This window comes from Hippocampus guttulatus, chromosome 18 (genome assembly GCF_054856545.1).
Source record: "Hippocampus guttulatus isolate MCC_2025c chromosome 18, RoL_Hgut_1.0, whole genome shotgun sequence".
In the NCBI taxonomy this organism is placed as follows: domain Eukaryota; kingdom Metazoa; phylum Chordata; class Actinopteri; order Syngnathiformes; family Syngnathidae; genus Hippocampus; species Hippocampus guttulatus.
Genome location: NC_141278.1, coordinates 2469218 through 2481617, shown reverse-complemented (window position 1 = coordinate 2481617; position 12400 = coordinate 2469218). Strand labels below are relative to the sequence as shown.

At 45.5% G+C, this 12400-nt stretch overlaps 3 protein-coding genes across 6 annotated transcripts; 2 read left to right on the top strand and 1 right to left on the bottom strand.

Annotated features, from left to right (window-relative positions):
* Positions 1–63: 63 nt before the first annotated feature.
* LOC147190549 (transmembrane protein 272-like) lies at positions 64–1387 on the top strand. 2 transcript variants are annotated; one of them, XM_086137081.1, is made up of 4 exons: positions 64–376; positions 449–499; positions 558–749; positions 837–1387. In XM_086137081.1, the coding sequence occupies exons 1-4, from the start codon at positions 334–336 to the stop codon at positions 1100–1102; spliced, it is 552 nt and encodes a 183-aa protein (XP_085993207.1). In that variant the 5' UTR covers positions 64–333; the 3' UTR covers positions 1103–1387. The 2 variants fall into 2 exon arrangements, with proteins under 2 accessions (XP_085993207.1, XP_085993206.1); XM_086137080.1 differs by having other exon boundaries at positions 64–499.
* Positions 1388–1675: 288 nt separating this feature from the next.
* Positions 1676–4562, bottom strand: prcc (proline rich mitotic checkpoint control factor). Of its 2 annotated transcripts, XR_015103770.1 has the most exons (8): positions 3919–4562; positions 3787–3834; positions 3110–3607; positions 2940–3035; positions 2499–2645; positions 2355–2420; positions 1870–2099; positions 1676–1785 (listed from the first exon to the last, which is right to left on the bottom strand). XR_015103770.1 is itself a non-coding variant. In XM_086137076.1 (7 exons), the coding sequence occupies exons 1-7, from the start codon at positions 4153–4155 to the stop codon at positions 2013–2015; spliced, it is 1179 nt and encodes a 392-aa protein (XP_085993202.1). In that variant the 5' UTR covers positions 4156–4562; the 3' UTR covers positions 1676–2012. The 2 variants fall into 2 exon arrangements, 1 of the variants encoding a protein (XP_085993202.1); XM_086137076.1 differs by having other exon boundaries at positions 1676–2099.
* A 575-nt stretch (positions 4563–5137) lies between these two features.
* On the top strand, positions 5138–10735 carry stk3 (serine/threonine kinase 3 (STE20 homolog, yeast)). Of its 2 annotated transcripts, none has more exons than XM_086137075.1 (11): positions 5138–5269; positions 5646–5726; positions 5936–6064; positions 6144–6258; positions 6693–6857; positions 7125–7292; positions 7363–7500; positions 7981–8106; positions 8183–8384; positions 8669–8883; positions 9157–10735. In XM_086137075.1, exons 3-11 carry the CDS (start codon positions 6048–6050, stop codon positions 9313–9315), a joined length of 1305 nt encoding a protein of 434 aa, XP_085993201.1. In that variant the 5' UTR covers positions 5138–5269; positions 5646–5726; positions 5936–6047; the 3' UTR covers positions 9316–10735. The 2 variants fall into 2 exon arrangements, with proteins under 2 accessions (XP_085993201.1, XP_085993200.1); XM_086137074.1 differs by having other exon boundaries at positions 5138–5294.
* The last annotated feature ends 1665 nt before the right edge of the window (positions 10736–12400 follow it).

The window sequence follows — 12400 nt, the reverse complement described above, 5'->3', positions numbered from 1 at the left end:
GTACACATTTTTTCGATAGTCCCCATTCGAGTTCCAATTTAAGGTTCGACTTTGGGTTTCTGGAAGAAAGCGTTTTGATGTGATTTCTACTCTCCAATCTCAATCATTTGCAAGAGTGTCTTGTTTGCTTGTTTCTATACGACGCGACCAAACAGATTTCCTTTTTGTTTTATTTTTCTTCCTCTCTCGTGACACGGTTGCAATGACTTTGCACAACATGTCCTCACATCCTGAGTTGTGTCAAAGCTAACCGATGCCGCAGTCACATCGTTCGGAATCAGAGCAGCGGATGCTTTTTGGGCTTGTTTACATGTTGGTTATTTTTGTTCAAAGATGGACCACATGCCTCACGGTGACGTTCCCATTTCAGCCATCGGTCAGAACTTTTCTCTCACGGTCGTGTCGATCTCCCTGCCGTTCATCCTAACCTTAGTCCGCTTTCTCGCAGTGGTGACCAACGTCATGTGGTGTTTGGTGATGATCGCAGGCATCGGTTTGGGTAGGCTCACTTTTCAAACGCTCGTAGGTCTTCACTAATTGTTTTGCGCTATCAACAGGTGCCGCTCATCTGAGCCAGTGCCCGGCGCAGGCCAAAATCCCAGTTTACCTTGTGGTTCTGGGCGTGTCCAGCTTACTGGCTCTGTCGTTGACCTACTGCCGCTGCATCTGGGCGGAGGGCATGATGCGCACGCTCATCTCCGTCTGCATGACCCTACTACACCTCTTCACGTTCTGCTGGTTGGTCGCAGGTGCGAAAACAACCCGGTGCCATCCAGTTGTCTTTGATCGCGCTTGTCCTCCTGAGCGGGTTTTGGCCTTTGGTTTGCCCATTGCAGGCTCCACCTGGGTCTACGGCGCCTATCCGCCCAGCTTCATGCCCTGGAAAGCCCGGTACTGCCACAGGACCACCTACAACTTCGCCTTCCTGATCACCACACTGGTGTGGGCCGCCGCCACGATCTCGCTGAGCTGCTGCGCTTGCTTCGTCATCCTGACCTGCTGCACGACGGTCACAGCGAGACACCGGCTGATCCCCAGCCGCTCCACATCCTACGGAACTGCTCATCTTCGTGAAGACCACAGCGCAGCAGGTGGTGTCTGATCCCAAACCAAGTGTGGAGGTTTTTATTTAATTGTTTTGGGGTGGGGCCGCTCTTTCACAGTATTTTGCCTTAAAATTGTTTGTGGAGGGTGGGGGTAAATTGTTGTACCGTTAGGTTTTTCAATACGCATCTCAATGCATGGGGTATGATATGATTGAAGAACGTCACATTTTTAAAAGGGGGGGGGTCTATAAAGTATGGCTTTATCTTTTGTCATGTTTTTAAAGATGTAAAGGCTCTCTAAAGCCCAAACTATTTAAGGTAATTAAATTCAGAGAAATGTGTGTGTGTGTGTGTATGTGTGTAATAATATATATCAAAGGTTTAATGTTTTCCAGCAGGGATTAAATTCTCCACTAATGATTTTCAAGTCACTGATAAGCCAACCCAAGACGTGGTAGTCACTCCTGTCTTGAGCGGAACCCTCGCCACAGCAAGGAGTAATACATGCTCATCCTGGTTGTTTTTAAAGTCCTGGCAGAAATCCTCTTTCGCGGCCAAGCTGAGACAGTCGTATAACAAATGAGCTTTGCGTGTATTTTCGAAGGACCAGTAAGAACTTTTGACATTGGTGTGCATCACCATGTTTTAATACAAAATTCCACATCAATATGTCTCCAGTCGAATGTGAATGCTCTGGCACCTTTCCTGGGAAGCGTGACGTCCTTTCACTAAACCGAGACTAACACAAAATGTTTGTTACATGAGCGCAAATACGTACAGTACAAAGGAATACATTTACAACCCAGCGGTATCTAAAACTCACCCACAAGTGTCTGGAAGAGAACTTTGTTTACTTGAAAAAGGAGTCATGAACAAACGGGTAAGGAAAATGTGCATTCGGGTTGTTTTTTTAATCTACAGAAAGCGCCAGTCTCCTTCATGCCAGACTCCCAAAGGGCATGGTGCTTAGAAACCGTATTTGGCCTGGGTCTGCCGGCGGGTCATCCGGTTTTCAGCCCAGCTGTTCTTCAGCTCCAGCTCACGTTCCTTCGCCTGAGGGGAAAAAGACTTTTAGAGTTCTTTTCGGGGCATCAATTTGCAAAACCTGCTGTCTGCGCCCCATGCGAAAATTGTTGCCGTTACTACTTTTTACAGGTCATGTTGGTGGGGGATTAAATTGGGATGGTGACCTCATGACAAGACGGCGGACATTTTGTCATCCTCGACCTCTGATCTATGTGGTCAGGCTCTTGCCGCTAGAGGAAACGCTGACCATATATGGCCATGTGGAAGTTTTGCCTGCCTCACCTGGTGGATGAGATATGTAATCTGGTGCTTGCGCCTCTGTTGTCCTGTGGGCATTCCTCCCCTTTTCTGCAAGGGAAAAACAGTTTCAGTCGGAAATAGTTGGTTATCGCTGGACGAGTTCTTGGGAGTGGTTCTGGGTTGTACCTTGCTGAAAGACCCGCGGGTCTGCTTCTCCTCCGACATGCTTTTGGTGATCCACTGTTGGTGGCCACTCAGCTGGTCGTCGCCTTTAATTTCCAGGAACTTCACTTCCTCTTTCCCTCGGTTCCTTTTGCCCTGAAGCCGCATGAACTGCACGCAGGACAGAGACAATGCTTATAGAGTGCAGTAAATTCCATTTCCCGTTTTATGGTTCGCACCACTCGCTCTTATCCTGTTCTGTGGCTGTCATTGTTGCAGTCAATTTAGTTTCCTGTTGTACAGTTATAATACTTTGCCTGTTTTTCCGTCAATAATAGCATTTGTCGTCCTGAATTCCATTTGCCATTCTAAATTTAGCTCTCTGAGTATTTTGGGATATTCCACTGTAGTTGTATTTATTTATTTACATATTTTTAAAGGGAGGAAATAGCCAAGATTCCTTACCGCTTCATCATCAAACATGGCTGAGTTACCGGCTTCTTCGTCTTCGGGCAAGCCGGGTTTTGGATCTTGGTAATAAGCTGGGTTGCCATCGTATCCCTGTCGAATGAGATGAGGTCACTAATGCCATTCATGTTACAGCTTCTATATGATGAAACTTAACGTGTGTATACCTCAGGACAAGACTCTGGTCCCGCCATGGGCCGCTGATACTGGCCCCCCCACGCGGCAGCCGCCTCGTGCCCTGCTCCAAAGTCAAGGGGGGCATCCGACTGACCCAGCTCGTCACCAGGGGGCGGTGGAGGAAGCGGCGCGGGGAGCGGCTCCACCGCGGCAACGACGGGCTCAGGTTCGTAACTTGGAATGACGGCCGGAGGCGGCGGCTCGGGGCTCTCACCCAACGAGAAGTAATTCTGTGGCGAGATGTCCTCCTCGTGCTCGTCCGTGGCTACAATCTGTTTGGCCAGCTGCCGTGCCGCCGACTTGGCTGCCGCTTTGATGGCAGAGGGTGACGCGCTGGGGCCCAGCAGGCCAGGCGTGAGAGTGCCCGGACTGACTCCTTTGGGATCCGGCCGCTTGGTGAGCGTGTGGGGAATTAAAGGTCTGTCGGTCACCTTCACAGTCAGGTTTTTGGGTTGCGGCAGGAGAGAAGACAGACCGCTACCTGCGCCCTAAATGGAAAAGGAGCAGCGCAACAGGTGTGAAGTTTAACACCCACGGGGATGTTCAACTGATCAGATTGGACAATCCATTCTTCAACTATCAACTTCTTGTCCCTTGCACTGAGAAGTCTTGATAGAAACGCTTTAAAGCAGTTTGACCATCCAAGATGAAATGGAGGTCTTCCTACCTGGGACTGGAGTTTCTTCTTCATCGGTTCGTCGTCATCCGAGTCTGACTACAAACAAACAAACAAATATAAGAATGCTGATGATCGATCATTTCTTCATCAACGTCTATCAGCTCTCATCGCAACACTCACGTCATGCTTCTCGATTTCCGGTACGGTAATCCTCACAGGTTCTGTGCGCTTCTTGGGTTTCGGCAAACCTGACAATAAGGTCGTCTTGCCTTGTCGGAGGTCGTCACTCGACGTCCTGCCCGAGCCAGATGGCTTTTGGGGGGCTGGCAGGAGGGAGAAGAGCCTCCCTGAGCCTTGTTTCAAAGACGTTCCTTCACCATCGCTGTCATCGCTGCTGCCGTAGGCTACTAAAGACATGTTAGCGGACGGTATCGAGTGCTGCTATCCCACAGGGATACCACCACTTTTCCCTCAAATCTTTTCAATCCAGAGCCTCATGGATATGAAATAACGCGCTTCTCCTGTCGAATCGCCGCAAAGAAGCAGCGGACGAAGTAAAGTATGCTACTTCTACTTAGCGTAGGCCGCTAGCCGCCGCTAACAGGAACCAGCCAACTTGGCCTTTCTGACTTAAATCAACAGGTTATGATTCATTCTTGTTAAATAATAGGTCTGCCTTCACTCAAACTTTAGACTGCGCCAAATAAAAGAGTTTTCTCATAGTCCGGATCCACGCATCGCTCCTTTTCGTCTTCGTCTTGTTTATCAGCGATTAGCACGGATCCAATGCTTCTTCTCTACTGGCACAAATAAAACTTTGGCGCTACTGCTCCTAACGGACGGCGTGTGGATAACTGATCACACTCACCCCACTTTCCCATAAAATCTACTGTGTTTAACAGAAGAAAGATTCATTTACAGACGCCAAAACAACCTGATTGAAAAACCACATTACAGGGTTGCAAAAACTAATAAATGGTCAAACAACATATATTTAAATAAACTAACAAAATAAAACAGGATAAAATAAAAACGTTTAGTTTGCATGAATGTTTACCGCAACCATGTAACACTGTTACAGCGATGATACATGTTTAATAATTGGAAGTACGTTGGGTTTTTTTGGAAATATATTAGTATGTGTTTTAATGGGAAAATGACAAGGCGGTAACATTGTGCACTTTGTTAGTTGTCTCTTTATGAACTTCAGTCTCTTGACATGCATTACTTTACGTGGCGGTTTTGACACATTCAAAATGGCTGCTGCTCTTGCGTATTCCAGAAACTGGTCATTCTGCTCAATGTGGGTCTGTTTGCAACAACGCGGATGCGCAGTGTTTACGCTCACCCTGAAGCAACGGGCCTCATGATTGGTCAGAAGACACGATTAGCTAGTGGACCTCACTCGCCACAAGCTACTATTTTTTTGAGACAACAACGACGGTGACAATGTTCTTTCGGTGATCATAGAAGACGAGAATCACCGCAACCGAACACCATTTCGGCACCTTTTGTATCACTTGAATCGAAGGTATGGAGCAGTCTGCCCCGAAAAGGTTTGTGAACGTCTATCGGCTGTTGGTTGTAATTTCAAGCTTTGTGACTTGCTAGGTGAAGAGCTAGTCAGGGATGCTAGTTGTAGTTAGCTTTGTCGCTCTTCTCAACACTTCTGTAGGTTATTACGAGAAATAACTAGTAATATTGCAGAACCTTATTGTGTCACTTACACTACATATTTGTTTAACTTATCTTTGTGATTCATACTCACTCTTGTAGAAAGTGGAACCAAAGCTTTGATATCTTATCAGTGACTCATCATGATTCACTATAAATGTATGAATTACTAGCCTTTTCAATGTTGTTTTTCCATATATATATATATATATATATATATATTTCCCTAACAGTAAGCTGAAAAAGCTGAGTGAAGACAGCTTGACCAAGCAACCAGAGGAAGTATTTGATGTCCTGGAAAAACTTGGTGAAGGGTGAGTAAGTTTGTTTTACTTCCCTTCATCACAGGTTATTGTGGGGGGAAAAAATGGTCATGTTTTCCTGCAGATACTTATCTGCCTTTCCACACAACAATCGTTCACCAGCTTTCGCTTCTGGGAATAATGTTAAAATGATCAGGGTTTTGTCTTGTCTAAAACATATGTGTACTCTCAACATGAATGTTTTTGTTGTGTCTTTTTAGTTCTTATGGCAGCGTATTCAAGGCCATCCACAAGGAGTCTGGGCAGGTCGTGGCCATCAAGCAGGTTCCCGTGGAGTCGGATCTGCAAGAGATTATCAAGGAGATTTCCATCATGCAGCAGTGTGACAGGTTAACCAAAGCAAAATTTGGAATCAACCTTGCAGTTTGTCTGTGAGCAAAGTCGCTGATCTGGTGTCTTTGCTTCAAGTCCCTACGTCGTGAAGTACTATGGCAGCTACTTCAAGAACACAGACCTCTGGATCGTCATGGAGTACTGCGGGGCGGGCTCCGTCTCTGATATAATCAGGCTGCGCAACAAAACGGTGGGTCCGGTCCTCACATCAATCAAACGCATTCTTTTTGTTGCCAGAATCAATACGAAATATGAAAATTTACGATATCAAGAGACCAAATTGAAAACAATTTTCATGGTCTTTCCCCTTGCACATGAAACCTATTTGAACTGACTAAATCACTTTGTAATTGTATTGTCTGCATATTTGTCCTACAAATTATTGTGCGCAATTTGTAGAAATTTTACATTTGTATATTTTTTGACAAAGAAATGTACCATAATCTGTGAAAAAAAAGTAACCACTGTTATTCCTGAACACAAGAAAACAGTCTATCATGACTTAAGTAGCAATGCTTTCTGTTGTACGGCTTCATGTCAATCAAACCGTGCCCCAAAACGCCAACGAAAAAGGCCTACCGGTAATTTTAATAGTTGTTTTTTTTTTTGTTTTTGTTTTTCCAGCTGACAGAGGATGAGATTGCCACTATCTTAAAGTCAACACTCAAGGGTCTGGAGTACCTTCACTTCATGAGGAAGATTCACCGAGACATCAAGGCCGGCAACATTCTACTCAACACGGAGGGACACGCCAAGCTGGCCGACTTTGGGGTGGCAGGACAGTTAACGGTATCGTAGCTCTATGATGTTAAAAACAAACAGGAAGCCTTTTAGACTGAATGAGAGGTGAAGCGATACCGGTACCAGAATCGGCGCCAATGCTGTCCTTCTGTGCTCGGATGAGTAAAAACACTCCCGATACTAGGACGCGTGATACCAGCCGGTCATATACGATGCTGTTTTGTCCTCCCTGTTTGCGCTGCGTGCAACCCCTTTAGTAGTGTCTCCGCTGTCAAAATATCAAAGAAGAGTAAACTCATGGCTTTCACTCAAAAGGACACCATGGCAAAGAGGAACACTGTGATCGGAACGCCTTTCTGGATGGCCCCAGAAGTTATCCAGGAGATTGGCTACAACTGCGTGGCCGACATCTGGTCGCTGGGCATCACGTCCATCGAGATGGCCGAGGGCAAGCCCCCCTACGCTGACATCCACCCCATGAGGGTGAGTGTGTCTCATCTGGGAGATGCGACACCTTATTTGCAATCCTCGTTCGCTTGTCTCGTCGCTTTAGGCCATCTTCATGATCCCCACCAACCCCCCGCCGACCTTCCGGAAACCCGAGCTGTGGTCGGACGACTTCACAGACTATGTCAAGAAGTGTCTGGTGAAGAATCCGGAGCAGAGAGCCACGGCCACTCAGCTCCTACAGGTTACCTACAAGCATTTCCATCATGAAACTCAAAACCACTTACCATTTGAAGACACGTGACTGAGTTGACTAATTTATGGATTCCGTTTATGAGAGGGTTGTGATTTCAATGTAATAGATAAAGGCTCAATGGCCAGAGCAAATGAAATGTGAAGATTGAAGTGTTTTGAACGCTCGCCCTTATTCACGATAGGATAAACCCAGTTTGGCTAATGAGAATCTTGCATTGTATCTTCCAAGAGCCTTGACCAAGATTTTTTTCATCGTTATTTAAAAGGGAGATGGGTCGGTCCGAGCCACATTTCGTTTTTCAGGGTTCCCCCCCCCCCCCCAAATGATAATTTATGCCTCTGTCAGCGTAGTTGGAAGTGACACCAGGGGGGAAATTTCTTCAACTGGAACCCATCAGGGTCAAAGGTTTTGCAATTTTGTAACGCAATTATCGCAGATTTGGCTAATTTATGAACCGCACGTTTACAGCATCCGTTCATCAGCCAGGCCAAGCCGGTCTCCATCCTGAGGGACCTGATCACAGAAGCCATGGAGATGAAGGCCAAGAGGCAACAGGAGCAGCAAAGGGAGCTCGAGGAAGACGACGACAACTCTGTCAGCAGAACACGCGGACTTGTGTTCACAGATTAAAAGACCCAAAATGGCTGAGTGATTGTTTTGCCTCCTCCAGGAGGAGGAGACAGAGGTGGACTCCCGCACCATGGTGAAGTCCGGCTCGGAGGGCGCGGGCACCATGCGCGCCACAGGCACCATGAGCGACGGGGCGCAGACAATGATCGAGCACGGCAACACCATGCTGGAATCCGACCTGGGCACCATGGTCATCAACAGTGACGACGAGGAGGAAGAAGAGGAGCCGGGATCGATGAGGCGTGAGCAGCGCACACGCGACATCCAGCACATTTTGGCGTGACCAAGTGGCTGCCCGAAAGGGCCGCTGAGGGAACGTGTTTTTTTGTAGTTACTACGTCTCGAAGCAGCAAGCCAAAATAGATTTTACTCTTTGGCATCAACGGGCTGAAGGTGCAAGTAAGTTAGGCCCACCTTGCTGGCGACGAAAACGAGATGTGTAGTAAGTGTGTTGTGTTGTGCCTGTTGAGGCAGCAGACTCGTCAACCCGGCATAACTTGGGCCTATCTCCTCATTCCCCCTCCAGGGCACGCCACCCCGCAGCAGCCCATGCGTCCGTCCTTCATGGACTACTTTGACAAGCAGGACTCCAACAAGGCGGCCCAGCACCATCACCAGCATCAACGTCAGCAGGAGAACTACAACCACAACCAGCCTCAGGAACAGCCAGGCTACCACATCCAGTCCAAGAACATCTTCCCGGATAACTGGAAAGTGCCCCAGGACGGGGACTTTGATTTTGTGAGTGATTATGGGCAATTAAGGGGGAGGGGGGATGAATCCCAAAATAATAGTCACGATTATTTTGATTGATATTGAAATCACGATTGAGAAAGTGGTCGCTCGTTGATTTCAAAGCTTAATTTAATTTATTGGCATACCAAAGCTCGGATTGTCTAAGTAAAAATCTCATCAGAGCCGCACGCCCGTTCTCCCCTGCATGTCGAACACGGAACAAATGGAAGGCGCAAGTCAAGGTAGCGCTGAATATTGACACTCTTCTTGTTGGTGCAGTTAAAGAATCTGGACTTTGAGGAACTTCAGATGCGCCTGAGCGCCCTGGACCCCATGATGGAGCGCGAGATTGAGGAGCTACGGCAGCGCTACACAGCCAAGCGTCAGCCCATCCTCGACGCCATGGACGCCAAGAAACGAAGGCAGCAGAACTTTTAAGCCTGGTGACACAAACACACACACACACACGCACAGTCTTTAGTGTAACTATGAGATGTCATAGTTGGGGGAGGAAGCAACATTCATGACCAAAGACAATCAGAAATGGTATTGCCTTAAATGAGGGATGGGGTGGGGCTGGGAAGCAGGCTTTTTCCTCTAGTTTGAAAAAAGTCTGCCTAAATTGATGACGGCCACACATTACCGTACTTGTTTTATGATTAATTCATTGTTATGTATTATTATTATTATTTTAAGATAATCTTCGGTCTTAGTGCCTCTGAAAAGTTTAGTAACACAAGCTTGGCTTACATGGCGACACCACAAAAGGGCCCCATCAGAGAAAACTCAAAATGGCTGCTTCCAATCTTACTGTAGAACTGGCGAATGAAACAAAAGCAAATTAAATATTGTATATTTAAGCACCAAATGATTCATCAAAACCCATATCATTTCAAAGACATTTATACATTAGCTTAAGGCAAACAAACGCCCAAAATGGGCAATTGGAAAACTAGCATTGATTGTCAATGGAACGCTCACAGAAATTAGCATCAGTGTTACAGTCATTGTGACCCGTAACAAAACGGCTACTTTACCACGTGGGGCACAACAAATGAAACACTGTGTGTTAAAACACAAACACATGAAGCAGACTGCGCGCACCCTTTCAAAAACAAAGGTTGACTAACCTAACGCTAACATACAATGCGACACGCCACAGACGACGGGCTCATGCACAGTAACGCGGACGAGGTCACGGTAATTGTAAATCTTCCAACAATTGATCCAATTTTTTTGAGATTGACGTCCGCATTCAACACTACAGGGCAGGAAAGTCAGCTGATGATGACTTTGTTCCATGTGATTTGATTCGATTGGGCGGGGGATTGTTTGTTTGTTTGTTTGTTTTTGTACAAGCTTCTTGAATAGAACAGTGTGAAACATGTCATGGTTCCACGTGAATGTTAACAAATACACTTGAGAGACCTGTTACACTATTTAAATAACTACCACAGACGACATTCGTAAAACTTGTGTCCAGACTTTTTAGGGGTGTGTGTTGAGGGTTTTTCTGGACCAGCTGTGACCCTTTTTTATTTATATATTGTTTTACACAGTTTGTTTCATGGCACTGGTTTAAATCTAGAAGCTAATTTGGCTGTTTATATTTGGAACCTTTTTGTTTTTGTGTTTGAAAGGACAGGTTTACAAAAAGTGTACAGGACCGTGTGAGAAAAGCAGCTAGTATTATCATGTATTGTTTTATCTAAAATCACTTTTCTTTTCTTACTTCATTTCACCACTAAATTAGGATGATACAGATCTTTGTCTGAGACAGTTAATTTATTACTTTTTTTGGTGATATTTTTTTTATAATGTGCACGGTATAATAAAAGTTACTTTTAGTTAATCACAACTCCCTTGCAGTGTTTTCATTTGTGTTTGAGACAGGACACATTTTGGGCTGTGAACGTTTGGAGGACCACAGCACCTATTTGTATTGAACTTGATGCCCAACCCCATTTTAAGGATGACACATTGAGACACAAAACGTGTCGATAAAATCACATTTTGTCTCTTTCTATGTTTTTCCATTTTTCTTTTTTTTGCTGCATTTATTATTCTTCCTGTTTTGATGCCACTGTCTGGCTCCTGTGTCAACTGAGAGCGCAGCCTCCCCTCTTACTTATATTTGAAAGCCAAACCTCAAACAAACGCTGCCAATTACAGTCATGCGACATGGACAATTTTATGGTAGTGAATCAAAAGATGCCTGCGGAACGGCAGCTGTAATTGAACGTGGTCTGCCTTTAACAAGCCCGTCTGTGATTACGGGTTGCCAATTCTGGCATGGCGGCAGAAAAAGAGGTTTTAGTTGGAGGCAGGGGGCTGAACAATGCTGTCAATAATCGAAGGAAAGTGGACTCTTAATATTCGAAGGATGTTATTTATCACAATGAGGGAAGAAAGACTTTTCCGACCATCTATAATGGATCCTAATAACCCCATTTAGACGTGTTAGGTGTTATATTTTAAAAAAAATTTGCTACCGAATGCACTTTCATCTGAAAGTACCGAATTAATTTTAGTTAGGGTTTATTTTTTGTAGTCTGTACTTGTTGTTGGGGGTTTTTTTCTATTCAATTTTTACAACGCAACAAAAAATAAAGTACATCATACTTTTGCATGATGTGATTCATTAATGGGCTGCAATAAGTCCAAGTTATTTTCAAGCACTTGATCACTTCAAAATGTTGCCATCAGAGCTTTACTAAGTGTCCAGGCCTCACACCAACTGACGTTTTTCCCCTTTTAGACCACCTCTGACTCTTAACATGTCAACATTTCTCACACACTCATCTTGTTCCCTGGGGACTTGATTGTAAATCAAAGCAGAATTCCTCTATTTGTCCACCGGCTTGTTAGGCAGGAAAGGGTGTCCATAAATCAGCAGACACTTGCTGGTATTTATGGCCGGCGGAAATGAGTTGAACATGTGGTGAGCGTGGCCCTCAAGGCAATATCATCCTAAGTGGCCCTTCGTGCCCGTCTGTAGGGAATTTGTGAAGAAAATGGACAAGGGGGAGGGGGGGGGGGGGGGACACTACTAGCTGAAAAAAATCTCTATCTAATCTATCTAGTACCAAAGATAGAAAGGTGCTATATAAGAGACGGACGGGTTTTCTCTCTCTCTGTCTCTACCTCTCTACATATACTGTATATGCGCAGACACACATACATAGAGAAGAGAGGGTGGGTTCACACTTCTGCAACTACCGGTCTATCATCTCAGCATCTCAGTTTTCTTTTTTTCACTTCCCCTGTCAAACAGGTCTGACTTTGGAAAGAGTAATCTCTGTGTGGTATTAGGGTCTCTGGATGTCTCTTCATATTTTGAGGGTTATTTCACAACTCATGATGCACAATACAAGAGTCACCACACGATGGTGGTGCTGAGCTGTCTTGTTCTTCTGCTCTGCATCTTTCAACCCCACGAGAGAAGTGAGGCTGAAAAGAAAGGTTGCAAGAAGTTGAAAAACCATTGTCTCCGCGGCCCTTTCATTAACGGAGCTGATTTATC

Excerpts from the sequence above, each read along its gene's own strand:
- LOC147190549 (XM_086137080.1), top strand. The coding sequence starts at position 334 with ATGGACCACATGCCTCACGGTGACGTTCCCATTTCAGCCATCGGTCAG. Across the intron at positions 500-557 it reads GATCGCAGGCATCGGTTTGG|GTGCCGCTCATCTGAGCCAG; the intron begins GTAGGCTCACTT and ends CGCTATCAACAG. Across the intron at positions 750-836 it reads GTTCTGCTGGTTGGTCGCAG|GCTCCACCTGGGTCTACGGC; the intron begins GTGCGAAAACAA and ends TGCCCATTGCAG.
- prcc (XM_086137076.1), bottom strand. The coding sequence starts at position 4,155 with ATGTCTTTAGTAGCCTACGGCAGCAGCGATGACAGCGATGGTGAAGGA. Across the intron at positions 3,036-3,109 it reads GACCAGAGTCTTGTCCTGAG|GGATACGATGGCAACCCAGC; the intron begins GTATACACACGT and ends CTCATTCGACAG. Across the intron at positions 2,646-2,939 it reads CCATGTTTGATGATGAAGCG|TTCATGCGGCTTCAGGGCAA; the intron begins GTAAGGAATCTT and ends TCCTGCGTGCAG.
- stk3 (XM_086137074.1), top strand. The coding sequence starts at position 5,272 with ATGGAGCAGTCTGCCCCGAAAAG. Across the intron at positions 6,259-6,692 it reads TCAGGCTGCGCAACAAAACG|CTGACAGAGGATGAGATTGC; the intron begins GTGGGTCCGGTC and ends TTGTTTTTCCAG. Across the intron at positions 8,884-9,156 it reads AGGACGGGGACTTTGATTTT|TTAAAGAATCTGGACTTTGA; the intron begins GTGAGTGATTAT and ends TTGTTGGTGCAG.